Source organism: Lissotriton vulgaris, chromosome 4_1, assembly GCF_964263255.1.
Source record: "Lissotriton vulgaris chromosome 4_1, aLisVul1.2, whole genome shotgun sequence".
Classification (NCBI taxonomy): Eukaryota; Metazoa; Chordata; class Amphibia; order Caudata; family Salamandridae; genus Lissotriton; species Lissotriton vulgaris.
In genome coordinates this window covers 743,827,976-743,845,760 of record NC_141691.1, presented here as the reverse complement: position 1 = coordinate 743,845,760, position 17,785 = coordinate 743,827,976, and the positions used below count along the sequence as shown (strand labels likewise).

The window sequence follows — 17,785 nt, the reverse complement described above, 5'->3', positions numbered from 1 at the left end:
ATATCACGTAAGTAATACCTATCGTCTGGATCTTACCCCATACTTCCAATAGGGCATGTGGGTCATCTACATTGGGACCATAATAAGTGGCAAACATTACATCGTAGGAGTGCAGTCGCCCCCAAAGTAAGCAATACTGTCCATTCACATCCACTTCCATCCCCCCTTGCACAAAATGTACCCCGCGTTTCAGCAAGATTGCAACACCTCTAGAGTAGCTCGAGTACGAGGCAAAACATCTATGGGAAGCCCATCGGGATGCAAACTGGGGTTGACTGCCCTGGCTTAAATGTGTCTCCTGGATCATGGCCACCTGAACACAATGTCAATCCATATAACCTAGCACTTGGCTCTTCTTCCTCGGGTCATTCAACCCCCGTAAATTCCACGACAAAATATTGAGTCTCTTAATAACATTTGTTCCATCAGCCATTATCCCAAGTTGTGCTCATTTCCAGTACCTGTAGAGTATTACCCTTGTCCATCCCTGTAACTAGTAACCATCCCTTGCCCCTTTCTCCCCCCCCCCCTCCACCCACGCCGGCACCCCCAACTTGACAGGTACACTACCCTCCCCCACAGTTAGAGTCCAAAAGTCTATTAAGTGCCCTCTCTCACCAGAGGGGTACCTGGGGGTATGCCCGTTTAGAGGGAAACACTAGGGGCCCGCGATACACCATCCCTCCACCTCCGATATTTAACCCACCCGCAGCCCTACCCCGTAAGGCGGTCTGCATTAGTGGGATGAAGGGGAGTGTCCGGACGGACCACAATAAAAGTAGTACCACTGTTAATACATCACCAACTCGAAGATAGTCTCTAGACATCCATATGTCTTGACATTCATGTTATGTTATGTTATGTTAAATGGGACTTTTATAGCGCAACGGCTACTCCAAAGGAGTTCATTATGTTTCAGCCGCAACCCTTCCTTCAGTCCGGATCAGACGTGGGCGTTTGGTATCTGGATTGCCTGCGTTCCCCTGCCTCTCGGGAAGTGGCCCTGCGATTCCTCCTGAGGTAGTCTTCGGCTTGCTGAGGGTTGGTGAAAAAGTGCTGTTTGCCTAAATGAGTAATCCTGAGTTTCGCCGGGTATAACATTGCATAGTGGATATTCTGTGCCAGGAGTTTCTTCTTTACCGCTGCGTACTTGCGTCTTGCTTCCTGAACAGCTTGGGTGAAGTCCGGAAAGAACGCTAAAGTCGTGTTTTCGTAGCGCACCTGCTTCATTTTCCGGGCCAGTCTTAGCACAGTGTCCCGGTAATTTAGGAAGCGGACAATGACTGGCCGCAGCGGTGCTCCCGGAGGTGGTCGCACGGCAAGCGAGAGGTGTGCCCTTTCGACAGTAAGATGTGTTGAAAAGGCTGCTCTGCCAAACAGTTCCACGACCAGTTTTTCCATAAAGTCTTCCATCCGGCCCGTGTTGTTGGATTCTGCTAGGCCCAGGACTCGAACGCTGTTACGGCGTGAGCGCGCTTCTAAGTCCTCATTCTTATCTGCTATAACTTTAAGCAATTTGTCCATTTGAAGCACTTGCGCGCTCGTCGCTGCTGCGCCAACTCCAACTCAGACACCCTGGTCTCTGCCTCCTTGAGCCTATGGTCGTGTTGCTCAAGCTGGTTAACCACGGAATCCATTCTAGAGTTCATGGTGTCAATTTTGGCGTCTATGGACGTGAGGCTTTGTTTCATACCGGTCAGAATCTCCTTCCAATCGTCATTGCGCTTTTCCTCTGGACTTTTATCTCTGTGCTCAGCTGAGCTGGACCGTTGCCCCCTATGGGAGTCAAATGAGAGCTTGGCTTGTTTAGGTTCTGTGCGCCCCATACTGTGATTGTGGTAATGTCTTGTGCTTCGGGGCGTCGGTTAAATGATCTGCGCGTGGGATATGGCGTTGCAGTGAAGGCTTCCCGCTCTTTATTCAATGGTGTGCAGCGGCCCAGGTTCGGGGTCGTCTCTGTGCGGTGGTCCCTCTACCAGTAAGGCTGCGCCTTTGTGGAGAAAGAGGTCCTCTTTGTGTGTGTTCCCCTACGCCACTCCTCACCGTTACTTCAACCTCTCCGCGTGGCGCCCGTGGTCTTCAGGGGTAAGTGGGCCAAGCGCCCCACATCAACGTCTTCGGTAGCAGGCCTCTGATCCTTCACTCGGGCGCCAACTCTCCGATACACTCCGGCCAACAGCGAGGCTTCACAAATATCTCCCCAGACTAGCCTCCGTGTGCAGCTGCCGTCCGTTCCCCCGCCGAGGTTATGCACGCTCAAAATGGCGGCCGCCGCTGCCCATGATCATGCAGGTGTCTGTGCTCCGTGCAGGGGTCTATGCCAGTGTTACTTGAATGGCAGATTATGTACTGGGGTACCCCGAGGCAATAGTTATGACCGGTGTGGCTACTGCAGCCTCAATCGGCACTTCTCCTGCCGCCTGCGTCACTTCTTTCCCTTACCAGCCCCCCGGGGCCATGCCACTCGGTCTGCAATTTCGTGCCCAGCATGTAATGCCGTTTGTAGATTAGGAAACTGGCTCAGGGTCTCTTATGCTCACTCCCGCAATCGATCCGCGAGTGTCATCCACTTCCGTGGTCACAGCAGCTGTAGTCCTACCGTCTGTCGTACTGCGGGGTAGGGCCCGAGCATCCCCGGACTTGCCTGGTGTCCTCGCCGTCTCGGGGCTCCGGCGCCCACCTCCAGTCAGTCGCTCCGATATTCAGCGGCTCGTTTCTCCGCCGCCCGATGTTCCCGAACGCTGGGAGTAAGTTTGCCGCAGGCAGGATGGCAGCGGCTTTCCCCGGCGGTGCCTGATGTGCTTGGGTGGTAGTGAAGGATGGGGTTTATGGATGTTTGTCCGCTCGGACTGGCCGGAGCCTCGCTAATGCACGGTCATCTTGATTTCGCGCCCTCTAGCGCCCCCCCTGTGTTTGCGTGTACTTAATGGTACTCAGACTTAACATTTTAAAAAACAAGGTCCCATAGTGTAGCATTCGAAGACCTTTGTTAGTGGTGCTCAGGGTGAAGACTCCTGTTTGCAATAGTCGTTTAAGGCAGTGACAGAGCCAAGATATAATTTTAGATACATTTTTACAAAAAAATATAGCTAGAAAGTCATGTTTCGCCATTTACATAATAGGCAACTGAGCAATAATAATTTAATGCAATTCAAGGATTTGCACGAGGGCATACAATAAGAAATTGAGTAATAAAACTTTAAGAAAGGAGTAAAATGGGACTCTGTTTAAGGCTATATCAGTTCTCTGCTTTTTTCAATATTTTAAATAAATGGCTCATGCTTTCTTTATTAAACACTCTTACCCACATATGAAGTTCTTATGCTCAATGACTGTGTAGTTGTGGCTTCAAAACCTGTTGCCTTGGGTTTTTGCCTGGTGATGTGCTAGAGCCTGGAGCTTAATATACCTGCTCAGTTCTGCACTGCAAGCAGCCAAAAATAATGCCAAACGCATACGGCTCAGTTTTAACCCATACAAATTCTGATGAATAAGGGCTTGCGAGTTAAAAGTGAGATTATGGTGTACCAAAAGTTAGTGTTCACCAGAAAAGACGCCCGAGATTGGCAAAGAGCCACCAGTCACAGTACGTCCAAGTTTCTCTCTTTCATGTGGCTTGCATGGTAGCATTCTGGTACTTGTAGTACTGTTTATCAATTAGAAAGTCAAGACTGCAAGTACCAGGACACAATACAAAAATACAGACCGATGCGCAAAACACGTGCATTGAATCGGAGTCAAATGGGCATTAAGTGACCAGTGCTTAAATAGTTAGGTTGTGGTACACTAGCGCCACCTGGTGGCCATTTTCTGCCTGACTGTCTGTTAGAACCTGCAACCTTACTCCATAAATCCAGTCCGTTCCAGCTGGTGGTTTGTTTATCAGGCTTAACTAAAGCTCTTTGTGCTGTATTCAGCTAGACTAATTTAACAAGCGCAGCAGGCTGCCGGCAGCAGGGGGGGGCGCGCCTCGAGCGGCAGCAGGGGGGAGGAATGGGTAGGGGGGCTGGGCGATTCCCTTGCAAGAGCGATAATTGCTACCATAAGGCTGCGCTCGCTCCCGCAAGTGAATCGCCAGACGTGCATGGGTTTCCATTGAAGGCAATGGAAAGCATGCACGTTTTTGGCTGAAAAGCCAAAGCGATAGCTAAAGGTCTTTTTGCCTATGCAGCGCATGCACGCTGCGTAGGCGAAACCTAAAATGGAGATGAAAAGGATGCAGTAATGCAGCACTGGCAATCCCTATAGCTAGCATTCAAACCTACTGGTTTAGACGATCAGTAAGCATTACCCCCATCACCTTTTGTGTGCCTGAACACAAAATAGAGCCATTAATGACTCTGGCTTTTGAGCAAACAGGATCTTCAGTCATATGTAACTGATGCAAGGCAGCCCTGTATACCCATTGGCAATCAGAAGCAAACTATTGCAGCATTCGGGATAAGAAAATCTGCAAACTTGTAAATATTTTCCTGCTGCTACTGGCTATAGCAGACATAACACGAACTGTATTGATCTTAGAAACCAACACAGGAATTTTAGTAAGCTTTCTTGTTCTGAATATGCATTTACATATAACACTGAAGAAATGAGGAGACCAGACCCTTTCCCTTTCCTGGGACTACATTAACCACAGATGACAGTGAGGGTTTGTGTTCATTGTCTGAAGTAGATGTCTATTAATTTTCAGTTTCTTAGCAACAAGATAAACATGTTTATTTTATTTATAACATTTTATATAGCGCTAGCTAGACCCGTAGGTATCAGAGCGCTTTACATACACAAAGGAAAAAAAAGAAGATTGCTAATATCTTTATGCATCCTCATGTCCTGGGATTTTATGTAAAGACATAATACTTATGTATCCTCACTGGTTAGAGGCGGCAGACCCGAGAGCAGAGGACGGCCCGGGACCAGGGTTCGATTCCCGGCGCGGCAGGTTTCTGGACCAGGGTCAGCGGACTCGATAATTCTCTCGCCTCGGTGCCCACTCTGATCAGCGATTACACTCGGCAACTCTGGGCATTAGCTTGCCTCATCTTCACTAACGGCCCCAGCAGACCGCCGGGGATGCCTGGTCTCACCCTGGAGATACCCATTAAGGGACCATCTCTCAGGGAAGCCAGGAAGGGTTTCGCAGCGGTCGAAGCGCCTTGGGACCCTACGGGTAAGTAGTGCGCTATATAAATGCCTATACATTTACATTTACATACATAGAGACGCAGGGGGTTGACACGTCAGATAACCATCATCCTTGAAGGTCAAAGTGAGAGGGGAGTCCATTAAGTTAATGATGTCTAGGATGGTTGACTTGGTCGGAAAAGTATTGGTTGAGGAGAAGGAGTGTCGGGTCCTTTTTGAAGCAAGAGAAGGAGGATTTGCATCGGAGGCAATCTGGAGTGCGTGCCACATCCTAGGTACATTGCCAGAGAAGGACTGGCACTGGGCCATTTTTTTTTTCAGTTTTGGAGGGATGAGAAGAAGTGAGTTGGTACTTCACATAGTTCTGGATTTTCCTGCATTTACTAGTTTACTTTTTAGGTAGTTTGGGGATTGGGTGTGAAGGGATTTGTGTGTGATGCAGGCCACTTTGTAAATATATCTACCTTCCATGGGAAGCCAGTTGAGTGCGTAAAGGGTTGGTGAGATGTGTTCACATTTTTTTACACCAGTTATGAGTTGGGCTGCCATGTTAAGGACTGCCCTTAGTGGGGCTAGGTGAGCTTTTGGTGACCCCGTTAGGATGGAGTTTCCATAGTCCAGTTTACAAAGGACTAGGGATTGTACAATTGTCTTGAGATTATCTTGAGGAATGAAATGTTTAATTTTCTTGAGATGTTTTGGAGAGTAAAGCGCACTTTTTGCAGAGTTCTTGATGTGGTCCTTCATTGACAAGTTCTTGTCCAGGTTAATGCCTAATGACTATACTGAGTCCGATAGGACGAGGGAGCAGTTTAGAGCATCAAGCTCCTTGAGCCAGTCTTGAATTGGTTAGTGGTTACTTTTCGGAGAGAACAGTATTAGTTCCGTTTTGTCTGGCTTCAGTTTTTGTGTTAAACCAGGTTTGGATCTTGGTTAACGTGCCCTGAGGTGTCGAACGTCGCTGGGTGATTTGATTTTGTGGTATATTTGTGTGTCATCTGTATAAAGGTGGTATTGAGCCCCTGCTTTTTCAGAATAATTGCAAGGGGTTCCATGTAGAGATTAAAGAGGGATGGTGAGAGGATCGATCCTTTTGGGACTCCAAGATTGACTTGTGTTGGTCAAGAGAGGCAGAAGTTGATTTTAATCTGTTGCGAACTGTGCTGAAGGTAGGAAGTGAACCATTCTAGTAATGTGCCATTAATGCAAGATCACCTCTTCAGAGTCTCAAGTAAAGCTTGATGGTTTATTGTGTCAAATGCCACAGATAGGTCAATAAGTATGAGGAGACAGGCTTCACCTTCATCTAAGGCTCTGTGGATATGGACTCAGTAGAGTCATCAGTCCTGAAAAAGGATCTGACTCACTAGCATCTTGAGTAGATGAAGGATCTAGCTTTGGGAATATGAATGAGGGATTTTAAAGGAACTAACAAATCATTTAGTAATCAGTCAGAATATCACTATTCGGTGATGGTTTTTGCTAAAGCAGATGAATAATCGAAATGGTCCAATTCCTTTTCCCTAGGAGACATCAAGGAAGTAGGAAAATCCCTTACAATGGAGGGGTCAGACGGTGTTGAATTGACTAAAGGGACAGTATTCACAGGGTGCTGTTAGGCATTCTATACACCTGGCCTTGGTATCTTAATGTTAGTCAAGAAAACAGGCTGAGCATTACCATAAATAGGAGGACGATTAAACTCTTGTTCAGGTAAGCAATACTGCGTACTGCTAAACCAATCCCAGGTACAAATCCTACCAACTCAAGAGGGGAGCAGAGATCAACATCAAAGGCCCATCTAATTCTTTTTGGGAAAAGGAATATTTAGTTATAAAAGCATGGTCAACCTAGGATACTCATAGAAGGCCGAGCCATTTTAGGGAGAGAATCCCTCATGCATCACAGCAATAACAAAGATTGGTACCACCTTCTAATGATTAGTTTAGGTTCCTCAACAGATAGTGATCACCATTGCTTTACAATGTTTTCATTTCAGAGTTGTATGATGTCCAACATGTGCCTTTTGACAAACTCGTACAGAAATGCATGCAGGTTGAAGATGTAAAAGACAAAAAGAAACAAAAACAAACACTCAAAAACTATTTTCTACAGTAATAAAATGGCACTGTCTGGGCAGGACAATTAGCTAAATACTTACCTGTGATAAGCTACCCAGAGACTTCCATGCATCCCATTTGGCCTTATTGACAAAGTCCATCATACCTGGCTTTGGTGCATTACAGGGTCCTTCAGTAGCCTGGAGAAATAATGGAGAATACTTCAACAAGATGTCCAAGACCAATCCAATCGTCAAAACGCATGTTCATATTTTAGCTGAGCAACGTGCCTACCTTACAAAAGGCATGCAACAGAACATACAGTAAACATTAGAATTAGTAACGGTTAATTATGCACTCATGCTTCTAGCAAAGCTCTGCCAGCTGTATGCACTGTGTTCACCGGCAAACAGGAAACATCATACACTAGTTCAGTGCAATTACTTAATTGGTGGCAGGTATACTCTCACTTCCGCAAATGATTAATTTTAGCCACTCCTTCCTTACTCTATTTACTTTTTTTATAAAGTTTTATATACCGCAAACCAGACCCCAGAGGGCATCAGAGAGTTTTAAATTTAGGATTGTTGCGTTGTAGGTTATATCAGTTACAAGAGCATAGTACGGTACAGTAAACAAAAACAAGGTTGCGAGAATTTGTAGGAGGGAGGGGAGGAACTCCATAGCAGGGAGACGAGGAGGAACTGTGTCCAATGTCTGTCGAAATTGATTCAAGGACATTGAGAGAAAAATGATTTGTACAATCTGAAGTAAGTAGTCTCTCAGTTAGTGGTTATATCACATCATACCAATCAACAACAGGCGAGCAGGTCATGAAGATAGCAGTATCTGTGGCAGCGGCCTTTGGACCGCTCTTTGAATCTGGTAGTGCAATGATGAAATAATGAATCAGACACCCAGAGACAACATGCGATCTGTGTTGCATAATGAAATATAAAATTTACTATGATACTGCATGATTAAAAGTTAGTCTCATCTTCAAGTATGGATTCAGACAATTGACATTTTAAAAAAATGTTTTTCCTTATGTATGTATAAGAAAACTATCCAAGTTTAAAAAGTATATATATATATATATATATATATATATATATATATATATATATACACACACAGATGTAGACTTGAGTGAGTGAAACGTTTACATCGACTAGTAAGCTACTTTTGTGCATGATTATTTTTGGTGGGGATAAACTACAAAATAACGTAAATAAATCTGAGAGAATTGGATACCATAAAAATAATACTAGACACAGTCAAGCAAGGACACTGCCTGCTCACTTGACTACGAGACCCTCCACGTTTTCGATTTCGCACTTGAGTTTTCACATGTGTTGGTCATCTATTTCTGCAGCAAGCCTTTTTGTATTCCTTTATCTCCACCACTTCTGCATAGTTTAAAAACCTACATCAACACAAAATGTTCTCATGAGGCGCTGATCATATATAAAAAAGCACAATTTGTAGAGGTCTGCTGATATTCCAAGGGAAAGCCACTGCTGCGGCGATGAAAGCCCATGGAATAGATTAAAGTTACTTGTTAACCATTCATAATCGTGGCAACTGGGGCTCCCATGCTTGAACGGTAAAACCAGTCGGAACACCTGGTGGAAAACATTCTTTGTCTACAGTAAATTCAAAACCCCATCCATTTGCATATTATTTGGCAGTGGGGCTTCCAACAATATGGCACTAAAGCCAGTGAGACTGCACAATGGGCACTAAAGCCAATGAGACTGCACAACGAGTATACGATCTGCTGCATTCATAATCCCATAATCTGTGCATTAATGGTTCACATTCTGACATATGAACTCAGCCTTTTTCCTCATAATGATAAAAACAGAAGAGTTTTGTCCAGTACCAACAGCTATTAAGCACAGTTCAAATTGGTGAAGCTGTTGTAAGAAGCACTATTACTTCATTATATCTTCTATATTCTACTGTCTATTCATTTTGTTATGTTCGTGCTAGGTGTTTTGATGTGCTCCATCTCCCCCATATATGCTTGTATCGCCATCTATGCCTTCGCATATTGTTCCAGCTCCGCTTCTTGCAGTCTGGATGTCCTCTTCTACTTGCTGCCCTGCTTGGTTGCAATCACACCTCTCACGGCTGGTCCCTGCTTTAGCTAAACATATCTCAACACAGTATTTAGCCTCCTAATCAGAGTGGTCCAAGCGGACTTTGCTTCTCCCCTCTCTCCACACTCTCTCCCTACCATGCCGCCCCTTACATACCCCCCTTCTACCCCATCTTCACCCATCTTGAAATTAGGCCCCAACTCCTGGTCTATCCTATACCCTTTCCATCTCTCCAAACATGGGAAAAAAACCTTAAACATGAGAAAACGAGTTACTTACCTGTAACTTTGGTTCCCCAGTATTGATAACTTTCATAGATTCCCATGCTTTGAATCATTCCCCGTCGTCGGAATGGGAGCCTCGGTAAATAAAAAATACCATAGTAGTAAGCACAAAGTGAAAAAATAGGCCTAGGCCTCATCTCATTTTGTAGCTTATCCTCCTCTTTTTGTAAAAGAGACCAAATTCTTGCAGTAGCCAATCAGAGCAGCCTCACCCCATAGAACCTTCCTGAGAGAGCCTCAGATTTTCGTAGCCGTTGTGAACAGCAACATCATTGGATAATAAGGCTGAGCTTTCCCAGGGGAGGAGGGTGGGCACATGGGAATCTATGAAAGTTACCAATACTGGGGAACCAAAGTTACACGTAAGTAACTTGTTTTCTTGCCCCAGTATTGGAACTTTCATAGATTCCCATGCTTTATATCGAAATAGCTAGCAGTAAAGAGAAAAGCATATTTTGTAATATGTGTACCTGTAAATGTCATACGTAATCCAGATAAGAAAACAGATTACACATTTGCATCACAAAGCAGAACCACAAGCAATACAAAATATGCAAAACAGGAAGGCGGGATAGAAAGGAAAGCTCACCGACTTATTGGAAAAGGTTCCTCAAAACCGCCTGGCCCACTGCCGCATCCTCTTTCACAGAAGAATCCAAGCAGTAGTGGCGAGTGAAGGTGTGGACACTGCTCCATGTCGCCGCTCTACATATGTCCTTGATCGGGACACCTGAGAATAGAGCCACCGATGAAGCCATTGATCTCGTAGAAGGAGCACGAACTGCTCGCTGAAGTGGTTTCCCCGCCTCGATGGCAAAAGTGGATTGCACTGGATATCCAGCGGGAAATGCAGGGTTTTGAAACTGGACAACCCTTTCGTGGAGCACGGAATGAAACAAAAAGCTGGGAAGATTTTCTGAACAGTCTTGTGCGCTCCAAGTAGAACTTGAGACATCTGTGAATGTCCAGGAATGCAAAGCCCTCTCTGCTGGCGTGGAGGGCCGCGAAAAGAAGGACTTTAAGATCACCGGCTCATTCAGATGAAATTCTGAGGGTACCTTAGGAATAAATTTAGGATTTGTTCGTAGGATGAGAACAACATTCTTGAATTGTAGAAAAGGTTCCTCAATTGTGAAAGCCTGGTGCTCACTAACTCTTCTAGCCGATGTCAGGGCCAAGAGAAGAGCCAGTTTCCATGAGACAAACTTCATGTCAGCCCTTTGAATAGGCTCAAATGGGGCCTTCATTAGATGTGACAGAACCAAATTAAGATGCCAGGCTGGTGGTGGAGGCCGGACTGGTGGAAAAACCCTGAACAAACCCTTCAGGAATTGTTTAATGATCCTTGCAGACCAAAGGGAAGGACCTGATGATGATAGTCTAAATCTAGAAATGGCCGCTAGATGTACCTTTATAGAAGAATGAGCCAATCCAGATTTCGCAAGAGAAAGGATGTACGGCAGGAGTTGGTGCGGTGCAGAAGTATATGGATGTAGACCTTTTCTCTGACACCAAAGGCAGAATCTCTTCCACTTTGCCAGATAGGTTTTATTCGTACTAGGCGCTCTGGCCTGGGCCAAAATATCTTTACATTCTCCTGAAAGATTTAAACCCTGAAACTCTCTGAACTCAGGAGCCACGCTGTCAATTGTAGTGACTTCAGGTCTGGATGCAGAACCTGCCCGTGAGCCATTGTTAACAATGTTGGAACAGGACGCAGGAGAATCGGTTGATCTTGGGAGAGAAGAAGCTCTGTGCACCAAAACTGCTTGGGCTATGCTGGTGCAATCAGAATCATTCTGCACGGTTCCGCCTTGAGCTTGCGGATCAGTCTCGGGATCAGCGGAATAGTAGGAAAGGCGTAAACAAATGCGCCGTACCAGGCAATCAAAAGCGCATTCCCCAAGGATCCCTGATGGTGAACCCTGCTTGCGTAGGACTGGCATTTGGCGTTCTGAGGAGTTGCAAACAGGTCGATGGTTGGGGTCCCCCAACGTGAAAACAGATCATTCAGAATGGTCTGATCCAGTTCCCATTCGTGGCTGATAGTCTTTTGGCGACTCAAAGCGTCCGCTGTGGCATTGAGTGTGCCCGCCAGATGTTCCGCTGAAAGAGTGATATTGTGTTGGATCACCCAATTTCAAAGCTTCTGTGCTTCCTTCGACAGGGTGCAAGATCTTGTCCCGCCCTGTTAGTTTATGTAGTGCATGGCTGTGGTGTTGTCTGTACGAACCAGCACTGAACGGTTGTGGATCCTTGGAAGGAAAGCCTGCAAGGCTAGACGAATGGCCATAAGTTCCAGCAGATTGATGTGCAACTTGCCTTGGACTGAGCTCCAATTTATTTATTTACAAAGTTTTATATAGCGCGAACAAGATCTTTGCAGATAACAGAGCGCTTCACATAGACTAGGGGTAGGCGGGAGGGTGGGTACATGAGGGAGCACAGCGAGTAAAACAAATGGGAGGGAGTAAGAACAATCGGGTAAGGACGATAATACAGGTAAAACACATGTGCAAATGGATCAAACAGGAGTACAGATCGGTGCTTAGTCTTAAAAAAAATCAAAGGTAGTAGTTCAGGTGAATTTAGCCATGAGGATAGCTTTAACTTCTTTCTTAAAAAGGAAAGTGGAGGAGATGAGCCTGGTTTCAGGAGGGAGTGAGTTCCATATCCTAGGCGCCATTCCTGAGAAGGAGCGTTTGTAAGTTCTTTCCTTGCGGAATCTTCGAGGCTTCAGGAGAAGGTTTTCTGTGCTTCTGGTGGTTCTGGAGCCGCCGGAAATTGTCAGCTTCTGAGTGAGGTAGCCAGCTGAGTTCAGGTGAATAGCCTTGTGCGTTAAGCAAGCAATTTTCAGATGTATTCTGGCTTCAAAGGGCAACCAGTTCAGGGCCTTAAAGTCAGGGGAGATATGTGAGTGTTTTTTTGATCCAGTGACGAGTCTCGCTGCCGCGTTTAGTGAGGCTGTTAGGGGTGCAGTTGTAGTTAGGGGAGACCACAAAGGGCGATGCTGCCGTAGTCTATGCTAGGGATGATTAGTGCTTGTACTGCAGTTTGGATGTCTTTGGCTGGGAGGAAGGGTTTAAGTTTCCTCAAGGTATTTATTTGAAAGTTCGCTCCCTTGGTTGCCTTGGAGATATGCTGCTGCATGTTGAAATTGGCGTCCAGTGTTCTGCCTAAAGATTTAGCTGAATCCACGATGGTTGGTTGGACGTTGAGTGCAGTTAGGTGTTTAAGCCAGGTTTGAGTGGTAGAGATTTTCGCGTGAGGTGAAATCAGCAGGAACTCAGTTTTCATAGCATTGAGTTTGAGGTGGTAATCGGCCAGCCAGGATTGGGTGCTTCTGATCGTTGAGTTCAGACGCATGATGTCTTTGGAGATTCCAGTCTGAGATATAGTTGAGTGTCATCGGCGTACATGTGAAAGTGTACATTGGATGCTTGCAGCAAGGTGGTGAGAGGTTCCATTACTAGGTTGAACAAAGTAGGGGATAGGCAGGATCCTTGAGGGACACCTAGCGATACAGGTACTGGGGAGGACATCAAGTTGTTGCACTTGAATTTCTGAGACCTGTTGTGTAGAAAGGAGGTGAACCACTGAAGGACAGTCCCAGAAAGACCCATTCTTGTTTTTAAGAGTTCGAGTAAGTTCTCATGTTTCACAGGATCGAATGCTGAAGAGAGATCAAGAAGGATGAGGAGGCAGGTATCATTGTGATCCAGAATTTGGAGGGCATTGTCAATTATGTGAGTCATAGCCGTTTCGGTACTGTGCCCTGCTCGGAAGCCTGATTGATGAGGTTTGAGGAGAGCGAACTGTTCTATGTGCTTTGTCAATTGTAGTTGGACGCATTTTTCCAACAATTTGGCGAGAGTGGGAATGTTGGTAATAGGACGGTAGTTGTTTAGATCAGTGGGGTCTGCTGTTGGTTTCTTTAGTAAAGGAGTAACTTGACCAACTTTGAGGGAGTCGGGGATGGTTCCTTGTTGCAGTGAGCTATTGATAATTTTAGTACAGAGTGACTCTCAGTTCTTGGAGGACCGCTCCCCACCCTTCCATGGAAGCATCTGTTGTAAATACCATGGGAGATGGTGGAAGTTGGAATGGCAAACCTACTGAAAGATTGTCTTTTAGCAACCACCAGCTGCCTGCCCTTCGCATTTCCGGAGTGATTACTATCTTGTCGTCGAAGGAGCCTGCCACCTGACGCCATTGTTTGTCCAACTGTTCCTGCAGTGGACGCATTCGCAGCCTGCAGTGTGGTATCAATGGTATGCAGGATGAGATCGATCCGAGAAGCGATTTGTATTTGCGCACTGACAGAAACTTCCGTGTCTGTAGGAGACGAGCTGAGAGAATCAGTTTGGTCTGGCGCTCTTCCGAAGGAAAAGCCAGGCAGCACTCCGTGTCTAGGATCGCACCCAAAAACTTCGCTGTCTTGGAGGGGCGCTAAATCGATTTTTCGTTGTTGAGCCGAAGCCCTTTTGCTCGAACAGTTGACTGCAGCTCGTGACTGCCCTGGACGCCTCTTGGAATGAAGGAGCCTTTACCAGCCAATTGTCCAGATATGGGAAGACTTCCAAAGACTGCCTCCTGAGAAAAGCTGCCACAGGAGCCGGTACCTTTGTAAAGATCCGCAGAGCGGACCGGAGACCAAAAGGCAGTACTCTGAATTGAAAATGGCTCTTGCCTACTGTAAATCGAAGATATTGCCTGTGATCTGGATGAATGGGCACATGGAAGTAAGCATACTCCAAATCTAAGGTTGCCATGTAGTCCCCTGGATTGAGAAGGCGGAGGATGTCCTGAAGAGTGATCATCCTGAAGGACAACTTGATGAGATAAGTGTTGAGCTGCCGTAGATCTAAGATAGGACGCCACTTGTTCTTCGTCTTCCGAACCAGGAAGAACCTGGAATAGAACCCTTTCCCCTTTTGGGAGAGAGGTAAAGGTTCAGGGGTGTGGCTCAGGGGTTAGAGGCGGCAGACCTGGAGCTTGAGTTCGGCCCGGGACCAGGGTTCAATTCCCCGCCTCGGCGGGTCTTCAGCTCAAAATTCCACGGACTCGTTAATTCTCGCTCCGGTGCCTCCTCGACTCACGGGTTCACACTCTGCGACTCTGGGCAATAGCTTGCTTAATCTCCACAACGGCCCCTCGCGGCGGGATGCCTGGCTTTCACCTTGTGGATACCCTGCCAGGGTTATCTCACAGGGGAATACCAGGACGGGTTCCCTAAGCAAGCGCTGAGATGCCCCAGGGTAAGTCGTGCGCTATATAAGTTTCATTCATTCATTCATTCATTGCCCCCTTGGTGAAGAGTTGGTGGGCCTCGAGATGAAGGAATTTTAGATGTTTGAGTGTAATGGCGTCTGGAGCTCTCGGAGGAAGATCTTGGAACTCCAACGTGTGTCCTTCCTTGATGATGTTCAGGACCCACTGGTCTGTTATGACCATCCAGTTGTTGAGGCAATGGGCAATCCTGCCCCCCACTGGTATTAACGAGGGTACAGGAACAGTAGAAAGAGCCACCTGGCCGCTATTGTCTCTTGGTATTATCTCCCCTCTGCTGCCCGTGTCGTCCTTTCGGCGGCTGACGAGAGAAAGACCCCCTCTGTGAATACTGAGGATTGTATGACTGGCCAGGTTGGGAGTTGGAAGAGTAGCGGTGCTGATTGCCGCCTCTGTAGGATGAGAATCCTCTTCCTCTTGCTCCTCTAAAAGGGCACCTTGCGGTATTGTAAAGTTCCCAAGGACTTGGCCGTATCTGTATCTTTCTTTATGCCTTGTAGGGCGTCATCCACGTGTTTGCCAAATAACATCTCTCCATCGTAAGGCAGATCCAGAATTTTATTTTGTACCTCCTGTCGAAATCACGTGGCTCTCAACCAACCCTGGCGTCTTAAAACGGCCGAGCCGGCCAGCGCTCGGTAGGCCGTATTTACTATATCCATAACGCAGTCGATTACCTCAGAAGAGGCTCGCTCCCCTTCCGTCAAGATCTTTCTGACCTCGTCCTTAGACCCATCTTGAAGTTCTTCCACAAACAGGGAGAGGTCACACCACATCTGGCGATCGTATCTCCCCAGAATCGCCAAAGCATTAGCTGCCCTAACAAGGAGGCTGGCATTGTGAAGAATCTTTTTCCAACATTGTCCAGACGCCTTCCCTCTTTATCCGGTGGCGTCGATACCGACGTAGATGGGTTCTTAGATTTACTCTGTGTGGCCTGGGAGATATCCGAATCCGGTTTTGGTTGACCTAGAAGACATGCCGGGCTGCCCTCCGGCGCCTTATATTTCTTCTCCAGTCTGGGGAGTACTGGGAGGACCGTGGCTGGATTCTGCCTAGCTTTTAAGCCTTCTGACCAAACATGTTCAATGATGGGGATTGAACGTACTGACTTCCGAAATGGTTCTTTGAAGTCATACAAAAAACATTCAGATTGAACTGTGGTAACTGGAAGACCAAATCTCTTGGATGCTCGTTCCATTAAGTTGTGAAAACCTCCAATATCTGCTGGAGGAGAGATTGCGGTATCCGGCTCTGTGACGTCTGGATCTCGAAGGCCATCCTGATTCCAGTCCACATTCTGATCTTGGTCAGGGTCCACTTGCTGATCTACATCTGATGAGGTATTATCATCCGCATCATCCCGAATGGCCACCACCTCTTGTGGATGTTCTACGGGCTCTGGGCCATGCCCTCTTGAAGGCAAAGAGTGTTCTGCCAGTGGTTGAGATAACTGAGGCGGAGGTGTAGGAGGACGTACTTGATGAACCTCCTGTGGAGCAGGAAACCGCCTCCGATAGTCCTGCAACATTAATTGTAGAGCAGAGATGAGAGTGGATGGCATCGCTACCATATCCTGCTGGGACGGACGTGGAGGTTTCTGCGAATGAACCTGCAAGTGAGGCTTCTCCTGTTGGTCATAATAGTCTTGTGGAACATAGTGTTGTTGTTCAATTTCACCTTCTTCAGAAATGACCTCTTGTAATTTAACTTGTAAGTCAGATGAGCTATAAGCCGGCCCGTAATTGCTATCAATCTCCTCTGCAGAGTCCTCAACCAGCAATAAGGTGGGAGGCAACTGTGTAACACGCCGTGGAGATGTCATTTCCGGTGTGATCTGTCTTTTTCTGTGAGAAATTGCAAGTTTCCCAGTCGTCGTCGACGTAATAGTCGTCGACGGTTGAATCTTCAAAGACTGTTTCGTCGACTGAAGCACCGACGAAGAAACTGTGCTCGTCGTTAAAGGCTGAATTGTTGACGGGGAGATGGTCATCGTCGACGATGGTTGGATAGTCGACGGAACTGTCGACGAACTAGTCGTCAGCATCATGATCACCGGCGTCGTCGACATGGACGTAGTACTCGTCGTCGTCATCGCCGTCGACACGACTCTCGTCGTCATCGTCGTAGACGTTGAAAAAGTCATTTTCGTCGACGACGAACAGGCATAAGGTTCTGCAAATCTTACAGTCAGTGGTCTTCAACAAACAACCTTTTTTTGGAGCAAGTAGCACAGGTTCTAAAAAGTGTCTTCTTGTCAGACATGACGAAAAACAGGCAAAAAGTTGTAGAAAAAAACACTTAGAAGTTAAGAAAATTGAGCAGAGCTCAATGGGGACTCCCTTGCACAACGTGCAGTAGAAAATCTGAGGCTCTGAGGCTCTCTCAGGAAGGTTCTATGGTCTGAGGCTGCTCTGATTGGCTACTGCAAGAATTTGGTCCCTTTTACAAAAAGAGGTGGATAAGCTACAAAATGAGATGAGGCCTAGGCCTATTTTTTCACTTTGTACTTACTACTATGGTATTTTTTATTTACCGAGGCTCCCATTCCGACGACGGGGAAGGATACCAAGCATGGGAATCTATGAAAGTTCCAATACTGGGGAAAACCTCTATATCTTCACCCAGAAATTTTATTTGCCGACCACCACAAATACCCTCAACTCCTCAATCATCACCAACTACATCTTCGTCTCCAAACACCCTTTAAAATGGAAAAGCCTATTCCTTAGACACCCTCCTATCACTGAGACCGTAAGGGATCTTGCGGGAGACAAACTACCCACCACTCCCTCTTAATCATTCTTGACATCTTCAAATCTGGAAACATCCTCATCTAAGCGTCTGAAAATCACCTACTCATCTTTGAACATCACTTTAATGCACTATCCCAACTCCTCTCACA

The 17,785-nt window shown here is 46.4% G+C and overlaps 1 protein-coding gene across 3 annotated transcripts in view; it reads right to left on the bottom strand.

Moving 5' to 3' along the window:
• LOC147722518 (enoyl-CoA delta isomerase 2-like) overlaps positions 1 to 17,785 on the bottom strand; it is a 340,043-nt gene that overhangs the window by 226,453 nt on the left and 95,805 nt on the right. For all 3 annotated transcript variants that reach the window (XM_086965044.1, XM_086965041.1, XM_086965042.1), the window contains exon 3: positions 7,304 to 7,402. In XM_086965044.1, coding sequence (XP_086821170.1) covers positions 7,304 to 7,402 — 99 coding nt within the window. The remainder of the gene's footprint in view (positions 1 to 7,303; positions 7,403 to 17,785) is intronic.